Source organism: Argopecten irradians, chromosome 14 (genome assembly GCF_041381155.1).
Source record: "Argopecten irradians isolate NY chromosome 14, Ai_NY, whole genome shotgun sequence".
Lineage (NCBI taxonomy): Eukaryota > Metazoa > Mollusca > Bivalvia > Pectinida > Pectinidae > Argopecten > Argopecten irradians.
The window spans coordinates 24163037-24180006 of NC_091147.1; the positions used below are offsets into that span (position 1 = coordinate 24163037).

A 16970-nucleotide genomic window follows, 5' to 3' on the forward strand; every position below is an offset into this window, starting at 1 on the left:
AAACATTCCAACCAAAGGCGCTAAGATATCACAAAAAACTAGGCCAACCCAATAATTGAAATCTTCAAAATACCATTTTTTGATCTGAAGGTGTAAGTAACCCTTCCAATTTAAATGGTAAGTGAGAAAGTGATGTCTTTTGTAATCTGTCTCTGTACTGTTATATATGTGTAAAAAGCAATTTTTTTAAAAAATTGTTTTTTAATGAAAAAGGTGCTAATGTAGAAATCAATGATATTGCGTAACATATATTTGAATTCATCCATATTCATTAAGGAGTCATTTTTGTGATGCCTCCAATAACATTTGATACATTAAGCGGGGCTTGATCTGTTCTCTAGTAGACCTGAGAACATCGCAAAGGTATGTATAGTTTGTATCTTTGTAAACTTCTAATTAATTTGTTTAAAACACCTTTGAGTCCAACAAGCGAATGAAAACAAAAACAAATTAATACAAAATATGATCGTTACAATATGCTAGAAAATCAGATAGATCCATCCGCTATGCACTATCGTCGATGATTAACTTCGGCCTATCATTAAGATAAAGTAAACAAATTCATCCAATTAAGCATTGCCAATTTAAACATGTTTTACTCTACTTAATGGATACATGAACAATGATTAGTATATTTTATCAAAATAACATATGAATGTGAAATAAATCCCATAAAACTCTCTTCTTTTGAAACTTTGAAAAAATAACTCCACGTTCTCTTATCTCTTTAACAATTGTATGACCAAATCATATTATTATTTTCTTTTTTCTCTCTCGATATGTTGATACTCATCAATATTGTTTTCTTTTTAAAGCGCTTGCATATCGTGCATGCATGGATGTATTTGTGTATATATGCATTCCTGTATATCATTGATTTCCATTTCATTTATAGAATGGCGTTTTTGAAATGGGAGGACTACACCATATTCATTGTGACCTTGACCTTGTCTTTTGGAATCGGGCTCTTTTATTCTTGTCGGAGTAGAAAGCAAAAGACGACGAGGCAGTTCATTCTTGGCGATGGGCGTATGGCCACACTTCCGGTGGCTCTGTCGCTTCTGGTTACCTATGAATCTGGCATCATAATGTTAGGAATTCCGGCGGAAGTGTATCTGTATGGAATGCAGTGGTACATGTCCGTTTTAGGATTCCTTGTCGCCAATTTATTGACCTATCATCTAATACTACCGTCACAGTGGAAACTCAACATCACCAGCATATTTCAGGTAAACCGATTCTTTGCATGCATTGAGAATAACGTTTAAGTTAAACGTGAATTACAATTGATACATAATATATATTTTTCGATAAAAAGTAATAATTTAGTCGATTATGTATACGATTCAACTTCAAAAGCTTGGAAAAATATATGGGTTTCTTAAAAAACATTTATTTTACTGTCAACAATTCTTTGTAATGTATCCCATATGGCTTAGAGTACTCTACGTACATTGTATTACACAATGGCAGGATTGTGTTTCATGTGTATGAACTTTTGATCAAATATAGCGTCATTCTTGACGTATAACAAAATGGTAATCAATATGTTATTATATACTATAAGACTATTTCATATGAAGATATGAAGAGTAGGGATATTCTACACGAGGGTCACAAAATGTTGTAAAACCGGAGGCTTGCCGAAGGTTTTATAACAGTTTGTGATCCCGAGGGTAGGATATCACTATCCTTCATATCAACGTATGAAAGAGTATTTTTCTCTCATGCCTCGACGTTTTATTGCAATTTTACTCCAGAACTATAATCTTCCGCAATTTTGAAATAAATTCGAAAAAAACGCGACTGCAAGTCAATTCTCCATACATGAAAATATGCGTGATATTTTCATTGCAAATCCCGTTGTTTGTATCTTTTAAAGTAAATGCAGCCTACTTTATGAAAAAAATGTTAAAATTGCAACGAGAAAATAGTAATTTTGTTGACGCTGTAACGTCACGAGGCTTTATTGCACGGGTAGCCATGCAATACAGCTTCAGGCGACATCTGTGTATTACACTGGACCAGCCAGTATTACACGTGTAGATATAAGAGAAATGTATTATCATATATCCTAAATTGTGTATGTATTCATGAATATATATTTTCATTTCCTTTTTTGTACCCCATATTGGAGAAATAAGAAATGTATATGATTGATTGATTACGTCCCACAGAAATGCCTTTGCGTTCTGAGCCTAATTGAATGGAATACTGATTGTGGATTTAATTTTGTTTATCTCTAAGTGTCAATTATACAATTAATTAACCAAATGCTAATTATTGCATTTTTTCTATCTGCGGTATATAGCTATGGTATGTTGTTAAATGTCTATTCCAGCTTCACAAATGATTCCTTCTCATTGATTCCGAGTATATTTATGTGAGATGTAAATTATCTACATATGTTGCCGGCTACGATAAGATTTTATCAAATCGAATCAGTGTAAGGTGCATTAAAATTTTAAATCCCTACTCGTTACATTGTAACATGAGAAGGTGGACGACATCCTGGTTAGTTATATAATATGATCGGATGTGATATGTAAATGTAATGTACGGAAGACAGATGAGAAGACAACGCATAATAGATTTCAGTATGGTCATGGATAATACAAAATGGTCACATTTAAACATTTTCGTTTTTAATAAAAATTGGCTGAAATCATTTATCCGTAGTATCGATTTTTCTTTGGTACCCCCACGTACAAATCTAAGCCAAACAAAGACAACTAAACAAATTAATATTATTTTAAACAGGCAATAAGACTTAATGGCATATTTACATTGCCACCATGTTGTATATGGGTAACTTCAGTTACAACAAACTAGTTACCCCTTGTGTTATAATTTATTTCACCCAAGTCTACTGCGTATAGACACCTACTTCAGCTAATGTGCTTTTTAATTGACTTACAAAAACAAAATATTCGAATTATCCCTGAACAAGTAGCTTACAAATTCTGCATTATGCAGTTTTAAAACATTGTTTCCTTGTCAATTGAAATCTGACAATATTACCTTTCTTGAAATGTTTCACTTGATAAGGTATTAATCGACCATGCAACAATCTGTCTTGAGATGTGCCGCCGAAACAATAAACCCAAGGGGGATAAGCATCATTTATAAGTTACATGTATGTAACATATTAACTTTCTTTTTATAATTTCTAATTTCAGTATTTTGAACTTCGGTATAATTCCCGTGGAATCCGATTGTTTGTTACAATTCTCTCACTGTTGGGTATGGTAAGTGATATTGGTTGCCCTGAACATCATTATAATAAGTGTCTTTTGTTTCTTGTTTCTAACAAGCATTCATTAAAAACATACAAAAATTGTTAACATCTCACAACGGGGACAAATTAATTGTGCGTCGAAGATTAAACAATGTAAAGATTTTGTAGAATAGGAAAGTATCCTTTATGGAATTCGAAATATCACAGGACCATATTTAATTTCATGTGGATCAATGTGATTATATATTTTGTCATAACTGTTTTGTTTTGTTTAGTTTATTTAGAGCACGCTATGTGTTTGGTGATATGTATCCATATAGTAAAATATCAATTCAAACATATAACATTTCAACTCCTTGTTTACACATATTAGGATTACATGCATTCAGAATTTATATAAATCACCAATAACATATGCTGATTTCTAATTACTAGGTAAACTTTCTCGGAAATGTAGTATTTGTCCCGGCTATCACACTGGAAGTTAGTAAGTATTACTGCGATTGATATTTAATTTTGCTAAGATAATATCATATCATTATAACAAAAGAACAAGATCGTTTAATGATCGTTTTAATTCAGTTTCACGTTGAATAATTAAGAGTAAAAACACTAACCTATATTATATGATATCGATATTTCAATTGACTTTCTGCATCGAATTACACTGCCTTCAAATACTGTATAGACGTATAGAAGTGTGCCGGCTTGTTACAAACGTTTATTTAAAACCTCTGAAGCTGAGGTATATATCTTTCTCCGAATCAATTCTAAATATAGATTAATCACATGTGGTGTCAACAAAACAAGCTTTCTCGCCTTTCATGATCACTTATTTGTTCGTAAATCTACTATAAAGTAGGTTTTTTTGCGTTGGGATTTCGCTTTTTTGTGATATGTTTCAAATCACAAATTCAAAACCATATTTTGATAATTGCATAGTGAGCATATATATACTGAATCTCGGTGTAATGCGATAATTAATTCCATAAAACATTGTACATATACCAGAAACCTGCCTTCTGTATACAAACATTGACAAATGTAACTATATTTGTATAGTGTCATCAGTGAACTGTGACGATATGAATGTCAAATGTTTGTTCCAGTTGCTGATATCTCGATGGAGATCTCTATCATCGCACTGATGGGAATAGTTCTACTCTATACAATTATTGTGAGTAACGTATCTGATATATAATTATATGTCTATTATTGCTAAAGAGAATTTTTATTATGCAGAGAATCAAGGAATTGTGTTGGGAATTACTCGATAACTTATAAAATTGACAATTTGTCGCCAACGAATTAACACAAAAACATGACAACATATTCTACCTTAATGTATTACATTATCCATTACTCTTGTGGTAAGATATTGACATGTCATTTGCGTTTTAACACACAAATTTATTGACGCAAAAATAATTTTCTTCACTCATGGACCAAATGCCCTCTAATATGCAATGCTTAACGCGCACTTGGACTATTCAACTATTGATCTTAATAACCCTTAATGTCCATTGATTATTTTGTTTATCTTTATGATATTTATAGGGAGGTTTCACAGCTGTAATTTGGACAGACGTGTTTCAGGCCATTCTCATGTTTGGGGGATTATTCGCTATTATCATCAAGGTAGTTATGTTAGCTGCAAAACCGAAAGTGCTACTAAATATTCAAAGCTAGTTCAATAAAAATTATTGCATAGTTTTATTTCTAAATGAAGTTATTACATAGTATCCGTGTTTCTAGAAAAAAAACACAATTCTGTGTTCTCTATTGATGTAGGATCATGCATGCATAAACTAAGTTTATCATATGAAATAAAAGGATTTTTTGAGAGAGAACAATACTAATTACTGTATTTGAGAAAATTTGCTTTCTTCACTAGCATGTTGATTTAATACTCAATGTGTATAAAATAATATGAACCTCATATGAGCCTCATATGAACCGTATTTATTGAAGTTTATTTACAATTTTTATCCATTATCCTTTTATCAAAAATTTCGAAAAAAATTGATTGACAGGGTACAATAGAAGTTGGTGGAGTCGCAAGCACCTGGTCCAAGATAACAGAAAGTGGACGGTTTAATATGCTAGAGTAAGTATCAACACGTGTCTTCTACAAGCAAATTCGCCTAAGCAACACCTAGAATATATACATCAGATAAGTATAGAAGGGAAGGTCAAATATACATAGTATGAAGTACAGATTTATCAATAACTGTATACTCCCTGTATAGAAGGGACTAGACGATTCAATGTGATAAAGTATTAAACTTTTAAAGGTTTAAAAGTGTGCTACATTCGTTATGTTCAGAATATCATAAAAGGACGACTAATTGTTGGATGTCCCCTGGGTATTTACGACCTTTGTTTTACCCCAGGAATGTTTGTGTTGCACGATCATTTTTTTTATTATTTCAGTTTTAATCCTGACCCAACAATACGCCAGTCATTTTGGAGTCTTTTTGTTGGAAGTGCCATCGCTGGGTTCAGACTACAGTTTAGTCAAGCTACGTTTCAACGAATCAAGGCCTCACAATCCCTATCAGTAGCTAAACGGTAATGTAAATGGTATACGATTGGGTGAAACGTAAACAATGACGATGTGATTGTATTTACAGCATCAGTGGCGGATCCAGAGATATATCTGGAGACGGTGGCTGTCATGAATCAGAAAATGACGGCAAAAGGCAAAAAAAAGCAAAACAAAAAACAAAACCAAAACCAAAACAAACACACAACCAATCAATCATGTTCTGGATCCTTCACTGCAGCAATACGTTGTATACTTCTATGTGTAATAATTTACCTCTGTAGAATAATGGTAAGTAATGGTATGGCATGTACCATTGCACATTACCTACAATTGTTCTAGGACCAGCCAGTTTCCTAAGTAATCGCAATGGTGCATTTGATGTTTGTGTTTGCCTTCGGTTTATGCACAAACTCTCCCAGTGTGATTCGTTGTTCGAAGGGGACTGTAATAAACCTGTGATAGATCGATTTCTACAATGTGTACAATGTTTAATAATCACTGTATATGATTTCCCTTCGCAAATGTGTATATATGTTTAAACACGAAAACACTGCTTTAAGGTTAAGAAGCAGCCGAAGAAAATGTGCAAGATCATTTTAGTGTTGATATACCATAATATGATGGAAATTTAAATTTAAATTTAATTTAATTTCAGAATGTTCTTGACTGCGTCCGTGCTATTCATTGTAATGGAGGCATTAGCTGTTCTGTCGGGAGGTGTGATGTTCGCTTATTATGATACACTTGGATGCGATCCTCTTGTGGCCAAACAAGTCAGAAACCCAAATCAGGTACTCAAAGTGTAAAATTCCAAATCATGTGATATATTTCATAGTTCTTCATTAAAAATTGAAAATATATAACCAAATTATCACTAGATGTATTGTTGGGTTTACTAGCGAAATGGGATAGGAATAACTCGAAAAAAATAAACAAAGAATGTGAACGGTTTCACTTACAGATAACGTTTTACGTCAATGTCATTTTGGTGAATTAAGCATTATCCTCAATATCTTTTGGACTTATGAAGTCATAGACAAAAAAACGGAAGAACATTCTTAATAGACGCGAAGCGTCTATGAAAAAGAATGTCCGTCCGTTTTTGTCTATAACTTCATAACCCCAAAAGATATCAAGAATAATGCTTATTATTTAATTCAGATAACTCAATCAGGTACTAAGTAGGCATAATTTTACAAACTTTTACAATAAAACAAATTGAGTTGCGGTGCATTGGGAAAATAAACATAATTTCCAGACTACAAAACATATATAGGATATAAGTTATGAATCACTTATAACACCATCAAAGCGTTAGTTAGAAATATAACAAAACTCATCATACATTGAATAAAGATATGAGGATAATATGATATCTTTTGTTATAATTCTATGTCTGTTATCAGAAAATCAATTTAAAGAAAATTTAACAAAATAAATCTACAAAAGCATTCTTTTAATTTACAGTTGATGGCATGGTGGGTCAGGGACATCTTTCACGATACTCCTTGCCTACCTGGACTATTCCTGGCAGCATTGTATAGTGCTTCACTGAGGTAATATGGTACTGATAATAAGTAACTAAAACTATTTTAAATGGCGAAATAGGAAATACTTTTTGGTCTTTAGCAAATGTATCATTTTATATTTTCTGAATGTATTAGTCATAAAGATCAATATTTACATTTTCGTTGCATCACTACTAGATAAAGCTTTGCGAGCCCATTTTTTCATATTTTTTTTATTCCTTTTTAATATTACGCATTTAGTGAATCGGTATTCGGCAGGTTGAGATGTTTTGTATATAAATCACATGGATTCTTCACAATCTTTTGATGAACTGTTTTTACTGTAGGAAGTGTTTACAAATATACTGTTTTGTTTAACCTTAGTACGATGTCATCCCTACTAAGTGCAAGTTCTGCCATGTTTTTGGAGGACATTGTCAAACCGTATGCTAAACCGATGTCAGAAAAAACCTCAATACGCCTTGCCCGGTTTTCAGGTGAGCTTTTCGCAAAATGTTTTGTAAATTTTTAATAGTGTAAACCACATTATTCAAAAATGCTTTAACTAAAGTTCCCTAAAATTAAGCCCTGCGTTTTTAATTACGAAGTATATGTACGTAAGGTTGCCGCATAAATAAGTTGATTTGCAATAAATATGTTTGCAAATGCAGAATAGAATGCTATCGTTATCAATGATCATCATCACCAGTTTGGCTAGATATGAGCTACCAAGGTTTGAATAATAACCTTGCCCTTTATTCAAGGTCACAAGAGTCAAAAAGACTAAAATGTTTAAATGAATTCAAACTCTGGTATATTGTTCATAACGTAGCGAAATTGGTCCCGTTTAAGAGAGTTATCTCCCCTTTCTCTGCTCTTCATATCATCCGCGACACTCCTTCAGGTATCGCCGAACTAGTAGCTAGATTTCGCTAGACATCTCTGTTGAATAAACTTAAAAACGGTAAGGTTGTTTATTTTCGTAGAACTTAAACGCACAGTGTGAAACTTTACACTGAATAACATAAGTCACTTAATTTAAATACTTAGTCACAGTTGATCTCCAACTAAATTTTTTATGAATCTTGATTTATATAAATACCGTTATCTAACGACTATAATTAGATTAATTTATTGTCGTTCATATGATGTACAGATTTCTATATCACAAAACTGTAATTCATAACAACCGGTCATTTCAGACCAATCAAATTATTACCTATCAAATTATACATATACTTATTGTTAATACTTTTTGTCAGTTTTTCTGTTTGGGGGACTTGGTGTCTTGGTTGCCTTTGTGATATCAGGAATGAAAGGACCCATATCGCAGGTAGGTCAACGATAATGTATGTATTTACTAAATACCGATTTCATAATACAATTATATGGCACATGGATAGGTAAGATAGACATTAGTTAAAAGAGAGCGACATTAGATACAGGAATACATAATCAACGTCGTGTTTTGTATAAGAAGACAATGTTAGCACTGTAGTGTTATAATTGTCACAAAAGTATGTCAAATCTCTACAGCAATTTTAGGGAAATATTTTTTTCTTGGTAAAAGTAGTGTATGCATTTATCTTATAGGTATTTGTTTTAAATATGACTTGCATCAAAGCGGATAACATGTCGAAATATGAAGTGTTTTCATTTTAACATGTTTATAACATTATAATATTATTCAAACAAACGATCTTACAATAAACTGATGTTCTTCACTGTAACCTGATATACAAATATGAATATGCAACCTATTAATCAATATAGTTTATGAGACAGCAGCGCCAAAATCTGCGAATTTCCTTTCACATCTTTTGTTACGATTTTTTTATAATAAGACATTGTATTTACATGTTAACAAAGGATTCACTTTAATAAACTTTTTATACGATGGAGATATAAATGAAATAGCATACTCAACGCGGTTTATAATAAGAGAACACTATGTTGTTTGTATTAATTAACTCCACCCACATAAATCGATCAAATCCCCCAAAAATAATTCCTATGAAATCCCTGCGCCGCTTTATTAGCCAATCAGTAGTGCCGTTACAGACAACGTCATTTACATAATGAGATGATAACTTATTTTCATTTATTATTATTATTTTTCAACCAGAGGAAATTCTCATTATATGCCAGCTTGACTTATTCAGTAATAATATATTCAATAAATTATATATTAATAGATACTTGATGTGACCGCCGCATGTACGAAGGGTTCGTCGACTGGTATAATGATGATGGGCTGGTTAGTGCCGTCATCAAACGCATTGGTACATGTAATTGTCATTCATTTTTTGTGATATTACCAATCTGATACAGTTATGTTTGATTATATTGATTGGTATTTTAGAAATTAAATACAAACCCTTAGATTAATAAATATGACTTTTCAAAAGATAAATAAATAAATAAAAGTAAAAAAGAAATCTTTTACATTTTCACCAGTTTCCATTCAATAGTGACAGTGGCTCTTTAATTGAAGACTTAAATTGGAGATTACTATCTCGATTTTATCTTTGTTATTTGCCAAATATATCCATACATTTACTGATTTATAATCATTCTGTTCAGCATTTCTACTTACTGTTCGTCGGGTAACAATAGTTTTCCAGCAATTTTCACATATGTCTGTTAATTATAGTGAATGAATTTCTTCGTGACTTCATCATCAATCTGTTTTTACTTTAAAAGGGGGCTATAATTGGCGGGACTGTGTCCTTCCTATTTGTCGGATGGATAGCAGTAGGGAAGATAACGTCATCAGGAACACGAGTAAATATCAAATTAGATCCTGCTTCAACAGAAAACTGTCGGATGTTCAACGAGTCAGGTTTAATATCTGACTTTGGTCAAAACTTGTTCAACGAGTCTGAGTTAATGTCTGCCTATGACCAAAACGTTTCAGATATCGTTAGGAATAGTATTATATCGACAACACAAGCATCCACCTTCATTTCAGAACCGTAAGTAGAATGAATAGGAAGCAATAGTTAGCATCCGTATCTTTTGTAATTATTTATATACAAGAAGACCTTTATATTGAAAATCAATAAGAAATAAGTTTAATATCCTATTAACAACCAAGTTGATTTAAATGCGGCCTAAAGTGGATGTGATTAATTTGTTGCTGTATGTGCGTGTTTTTGGATACCGCAGTATTTTCGTGTTGTGATTCGTTATAAAAGTGTTGCTATTTAATTATCTCAATGAAATACTTACTTGCAAAGCAGACAAATTGTCTAGAAATACCAGGCGATGCATAGATATAAGGCTTACCAAGTATCAATGGAAATGTATTTATATTGAAGTGTTTTTATTTACAAGTACACTATACAATTCGGTGACATTAACCATTATTCACACACAATATGTCTTATAAGTATATTTGCTTTTTACAGAAGTTGTCGCTAATGCTGGTTTTAAAATTGCATTTGTGCATCATTGTTTTGTGTTTTTTTTTTTTTTTTAAATAACAGACAAGGTCTAGACATTCTGTATTCGTTGTCCTATAAATGGCTGTTACCGGTCGGGATATTATTGGTATTAATCGTTGGATCGATTACAAGTCGTCTCCAAGGTAATGGTAACCAACGTAAAATTAATTAATTTACATAAAACTTTAAAGTATCAATAAGGCTCAAAACTTTGAGGTTGAAGTTTCAATTTTTACTTATTAAACGACATTTAAAATGAAAATGGAATCATATTTAAATTATGTGTGTAATAATGAATCAACTGTATGTCATATATATATATATATCAATTCTTTATATATCTGTGGCAATGTCGTTTCGAAAACATTAAAACATCACATGATTTAGGGCAACTCTAAAAATGCAATAGATAGAAAAATGAGTACTTCTTGTATTTAGGATTCTTTGAGTATTTGGGATTTTATTTTTTGTTTTAATGATGCATATATATATTTATAATATGTATTAGTGATTCATACAATATACTTAAATCAGTTTCCTTTCTTTGTATTTAAATAGCTCGACAGCCTGTTGATCCCACACTGGTTGTTCCGGTATGTGACTATTTGTGTTGTTGTTTACCTGAAAGAGTCCGCCGGAAGTTCCGGTGCGGAGTGAAGTATCCTGGGATAGACGAGGTAAGAATAATAATTGGCAATACTGTAAATTAAAATTATCAATCCTTCAATTATGTGTAAGCGGCCTATTATACCCGATATTTACTAAGACTAAAGGGTCAATCAACGTTCGGTTACATGTTGTGTTTCAACAAAAATCACACAGTCGTGACGTCACCCTTTACAGTGCACATATGTGTAAAATAGTACAGTCTGTATCTAAATAGTTTGCGTAATGGTCACATATCTATATTAGAATAACTAGCATCACAGATTCTTTAAAAGCTTGATATTTGGTTAGCTTTCTTTACGATTGAAATCTAGACCATAAATATGTCCACTGCATTATGTATATATATATATATTTGTATTATTTCTACAGATAACTGACGGAGTTAAAGCAGAACCGAATGAGACCATATTATTGACTGAGGATAGAGGAAAACGTTAAAGAAGAAACAATCACAAATGCCCTTACAAATATCCTTACAATTATATCCAAATACTGTTAATGTATTAGGTTTTGACAACCTGTTAAAACCATCATGAAGTGACATTCTGGCTTTTAAGTTATATAAACTATAATATGACTGTACGATTCTTCCTTGTTATAAACATAACCACGAATACACCAGTTCGTGATCGACGTTTAACGATAATCGTGATTTTATTTAAAAACTTGTTAATAATGATTCAATTCGCGTTCGATCTATCTCGCGACATTATGTATAAATTGTGTATCTCACGAAAATAAAGGTATATCTTATATCCTATATTATTATTATTTATTACTAAATAGGAATACTTTAATAATTAAATATTAGTCCTCTGAACATAACAATGACATGGAAACACGTCTTTCCGGTTTGAAATCCTTCCTATAAAAGAGGGATAAAATATAATTAAGTTTAAGTTGTCGACAATGGTGTGTCTCGATCAAGGGACAGGATACAAAGCCGTCATCACAGGGCGAGCGCAGGTGGAAGTCAAAACGGATGAGAGACAAGGGAAACGTTAGGAAGAAGAGTAAAAGATAATATCATAAATTTAGTCGCCTTTTATATTCATGCATTGAGGGAGCAGGTAACCAGTGTCGCTATAACAGACAACTATTATGACAGTTAAATAAATGAACTCAAAATAATTGATTTGAGGGCAAAAAGGGCCCTAATCATGTATTGTCATTTGTTATTTAATATATTTTGTACAAAATTGCACTTGCTTTGAAATATGTTATAAGGATTAATCGAGATATCGAGAAACCACCTATCTCTTCTGGCAAAATCAAATATATCATTTCGACCAATGAGATATATATGCTTCCAAGAGCTAAATCGTAAAACTGAAAACCCATTATGATATTTGTCTATTAACTTCACCCATTCACAATTGATCAATTACAGTGGACTGTCAAATTCGTGGTCGAGTTTATCTCAGCGTTTTTAAATATTCTCTTAAAACAAATGAAACAAATGAGAAGTAAGATGACGTTTATAACGTTAAGAAAACGTGTTCCTGCGCATTAAAATGATAAAGAAAGTCCAGAATAGTTCTTCCTTCAAAATTTAATTACCACATTTTAATTATTTTCATAATTATGAAAATACCCTGTTTGTAAATTGTAAAAAAAACAATGTCGTTTTCTTAAACAATATATATACATGTATATGTAAATGCGCACTTTTAAATTGAAACATTGCACTAAATTTAAGTTGTAGGGCTCTCGTTTTGACATAGACCATTTACGGTGTTCTACATATTTTGAAAAGTTCTTGTTTGCAAAATAAGTAAATACATCTATGTGATTTCTTTTTCTCCTGTCCATGCTTAAAGAATTCGTACCTTTGTGATCTACTCGCTTTGATTTGTGACGGTTCTTTACAAATGCATGATATTTCAACCAACCTTTCCCACTTTTTTAATGGTATTTTTGTTTTATACATCTAAAAGATCACAGACATTGATCCATGTTTAGACATTGTATGATGTTTAACAGTTTGACGGAGTGAAAATAGCATTAAATACAAAGTGAAATATTTGATAAAGTAATTTCGTTTTCAAATTAGGGATCAAAATGAAATTCAAAGTGTATTAAAGCAATCCGAAACGGACAAATACGGGCAGACCGCGGTATTTGTTGGATAGATATTCTGGTAGAAATGGCAGATATTTCAAAAGAATGTATTTGTTGTTGTTAACTGGTGTGTAAACTGCATTCGTTGGACGGATATTTGAAATGACGTGCGTTATATTTACATTTCAACCGACTATTCTTTTATAGGAATGTGATTCTGTAACAAAATTTCGTCTATATGAATTTGATCTATATTTGCTGATGCCATTAACGGAGTTGGTGACTAGTGACAGAAAGCATATATATTGCGCTTAGTTTGATGAAAAATTATATGTTATTTGTTTATCCTGCAACTGTCCCACATACTGACCGATAACTACTGCGGATAAACTTGCGTTTGATCCGTCAATACGAAGTGCTTTTTTCCCTCAATATATAATTACATGTACGTGAATTTGTTTCACATCTGACTACGGCGGCGTATTAGGGCCACTATATAATTTAATTTATCTTGTACGTACAAGTTAGTATCTTGTACGTACAAGTTAGTATCTTGTACGTACAAGATAGTATCTTGTACGTACTAATTTGTATCTTGTACGTACAAGTTAGTATCTTGTACGTACAACTTAGTATCTTGTACGTACAAGATAGTATATTGTACGTACAAGATAGTATCTTGTACGTACAAGTTAGTATCTTGTACGTACAAGTTAGTATCTTGTACGTACAAGTTAGTATCTTGTACGTACAACTTAGTATCTTGTACGTACAAGTTAGTATCTTGTACGTACAACTTAGTATCTTGTACGTACAAGTTAGTATCTTGTACGTACAAGTTAGTATCTTGTACGTACAAGTTAGTATCTTGTACGTACAAGATAGTATCTTGTACGTACAACTTAGTATCTTGTACGTACAAGTTAGTATCTTGTACGTACAAAATAGTATCTTGTACGTACAACTTAGTATCTTGTACGTACAAGTTAGTATCTTGTACGTACAACTTAGTATCTTGTACGTACAACTTAGTATCTTGTACGTACAAGATAGTATCTTGTACGTACAATATACTAACTTGTACGTACAAGATACTAACTTGTACGTACAAGATACTAACTTGTACGTACAAGATACTAAGTTGTACGTACAAGATACTAACTTGTACGTACAAGATACTAACTTGTACGTACAAGATACTAAGTTGTACGTACAAGATACTATCTTGTACGTACAAGATACTAAGTTGTACGTACAAGATACTATCTTGTACGTACAAGATACTAACTTGTACGTACAAGATAAATTAAATTATATAGTGGCCCTAATACGCCGCCGTATCTGACAGATGAAGGAGTGAAACATCATTAAGTCTCAGCTAAAACGGGATGTCATATTCACCGCAATGACGTCTTTTATAAATCTAAAATCTAGTATGGTAGTGTTCTCTTTTTCTTGGCTCATGGCAAATGTGCATATTGTAAAGAAATTCTTTGATTGATAATTATTGTTTTTTAGTATTTCCATATTGTGTCAGTGCTATTACACACTGAACCTGTTTGCAAATGTGCTTATATATTTCCCACAGAAGAAAAAAGAAAACTCTAATTCGGTTTAGTGAATAAATACTTTCCTCCGCATCAAAGAAGCGTCTCGCTTCGAGCGAAACCAAGTAAATAACACGGAAAACCGAGATGACTCGGCAAGCCTCTTCATCTCGGTTTCAAGATGAGAGTTCAAATATCGCTGGATATAATTTTTGTTTGGCAATTAAATAGATAGACTAAATTTACAAGCCTGTAATGACACAATATAAAATTCATTAAAGATGAACAGGCAACGGTAATGAAATAGTACAAAAAGCATTCAGGACCATGTTGTTTTGATTATATCTTCACTAAGTTAAAATTGACGGTGTTATGAATCTTAAAAAAAAATTGTAAACTTTTTGGATTACGAGAAATTATTTATCTTGATTTGATAATTGTTAAACTGTGATTAGCTGTATACGCTTTCGCGTTTTGATTTAGTTGTGTTTTTTTTCTTGCATTTTAAAGTTTTATTTTAAAAGTAACCTTGATAAAATAGTCCATGTATGATCAAATGTATGATTTCCAAACTGTTTTCATTATTAGTTCGAACAGAGAGAAGGTCAGACTTATGGAATCCACGTTGGCTGTGGTTAAGGTTTCAGTGCAAACCGTAAAGTAATATAACTATCGGTAACAACTGGTGCTAATTATTACCAGGCTTTATTTATTATGATGGCATTGAACATAAATTTTAGGAGAAATTAAGAATATGAATTCTAAGAGGCCAATACGGCAACCGTTCTAAATTAAGTTTTTGGTAAACGTCGGTTATCTGACTTTTCTGTATGCACAATCATTCTAATGGATTGAATATGATAATTGATCTTTCCAAAAGGCCCAATGGGCCAAAATGTATGTATATTTTCCTTATATTTGTATAAGGAGTATATTTATCATTTTGAACAGAGACAATCAATTTAAGAAATATAGCATAAAGGTCCTAAAAATTTCAAGAGACCCACTAGGCCATATACACTTGAAAAGTTTAAATCGTATGCAAGGCTACCAGAGACCAGAGAGTTTTGTTGTTCTAAAAATATAGATTTACATACTAAATGTTACCTTCACATGCTCCTATATTTTCGGTTAATCTTATTTTGATACGAATTTTTCAATCCGTCTGGGATAAAACACAAGTAACTCAATCCACGGAGACGTGTTAGTAATGGATGATGTGACATGTAAGTAATGTCGTCGTCTCCATCGCTTTGACGTCATTGTATTCTTGTCGTCTACTATAACTGTGACATCATACTATTGTGAGAAAGTGCAATAACCTCATTGTCCTTCGCTTTGCCATATGATGAGAAAAAAATCTCAATTGCCGATATACCTGCCTTGGATAAAAGAAAACATTCACAACAGTAGAAGGAGGGACTGGTACCATCCCACTTGGTACACATGTACTTGTATTGGAAGTCTCCGCACAAACTCATAAACGATACATTTTGCCAAGGATTTGAATTTAGTTTAAGGTCACACTACTCAAAATGAAAAAAAAACTATTTGTTACATGCGCAAGTCTTCTTAGAAGTTTAAAATTCAAACTCTAGTATGAAATTAATGACTGAAAACAGCTCCATATAAATAGTCGTGCGATATTCCCAAAAGTGCATAATGTTTAAAAATGCTTAAAATTATTGATAAATTGGACAAGTTGAATAAGTCGGTGATTCAAACAAATCAAAAAGTGTATTAACTTAAATTAGTGGTAATGTACGAAACATAAGGCATTTAAAGATAATCCATGTTTTACCTAAAGGATTGGTATTATTTAATTTATATGATATTTCAATGCATCTGTCATTTACTTGAAGGCGAATTCTCTTTATTTCAAACAGCATAACACGTGATGAAAATTAGTAATAATTAAATGTATAATTTAAATATGTATTGTATGATAAACAA

General features: G+C 32.1%; 1 protein-coding gene across 1 annotated transcript; it reads left to right on the forward strand.

Annotated features, from left to right (window-relative positions):
- Positions 1–896: 896 nt before the first annotated feature.
- LOC138307108 (sodium-dependent multivitamin transporter-like) lies at positions 897–11847 on the forward strand. The gene is made up of 16 exons (XM_069247739.1): positions 897–1229; positions 3180–3248; positions 3674–3725; positions 4348–4415; positions 4796–4876; positions 5272–5345; positions 5672–5809; positions 6442–6577; positions 7254–7342; positions 7679–7791; positions 8557–8627; positions 9490–9576; positions 9998–10269; positions 10783–10883; positions 11299–11417; positions 11779–11847. The coding sequence occupies exons 1-16, from the start codon at positions 897–899 to the stop codon at positions 11845–11847; spliced, it is 1872 nt and encodes a 623-aa protein (XP_069103840.1).
- The last annotated feature ends 5123 nt before the right edge of the window (positions 11848–16970 follow it).

Bases quoted from the DNA above. Each gene is read 5' to 3' on its own strand.
- LOC138307108 (XM_069247739.1), top strand. From the start codon at position 897: ATGGCGTTTTTGAAATGGGAGGACTACACCATATTCATTGTGACCTTG. The intron at 4,877-5,271 runs GTAGTTATGTTA...ATTGATTGACAG, and splicing joins TATTCGCTATTATCATCAAG to GGTACAATAGAAGTTGGTGG. The intron at 7,792-8,556 runs GTGAGCTTTTCG...ACTTTTTGTCAG, and splicing joins ACGCCTTGCCCGGTTTTCAG to TTTTTCTGTTTGGGGGACTT.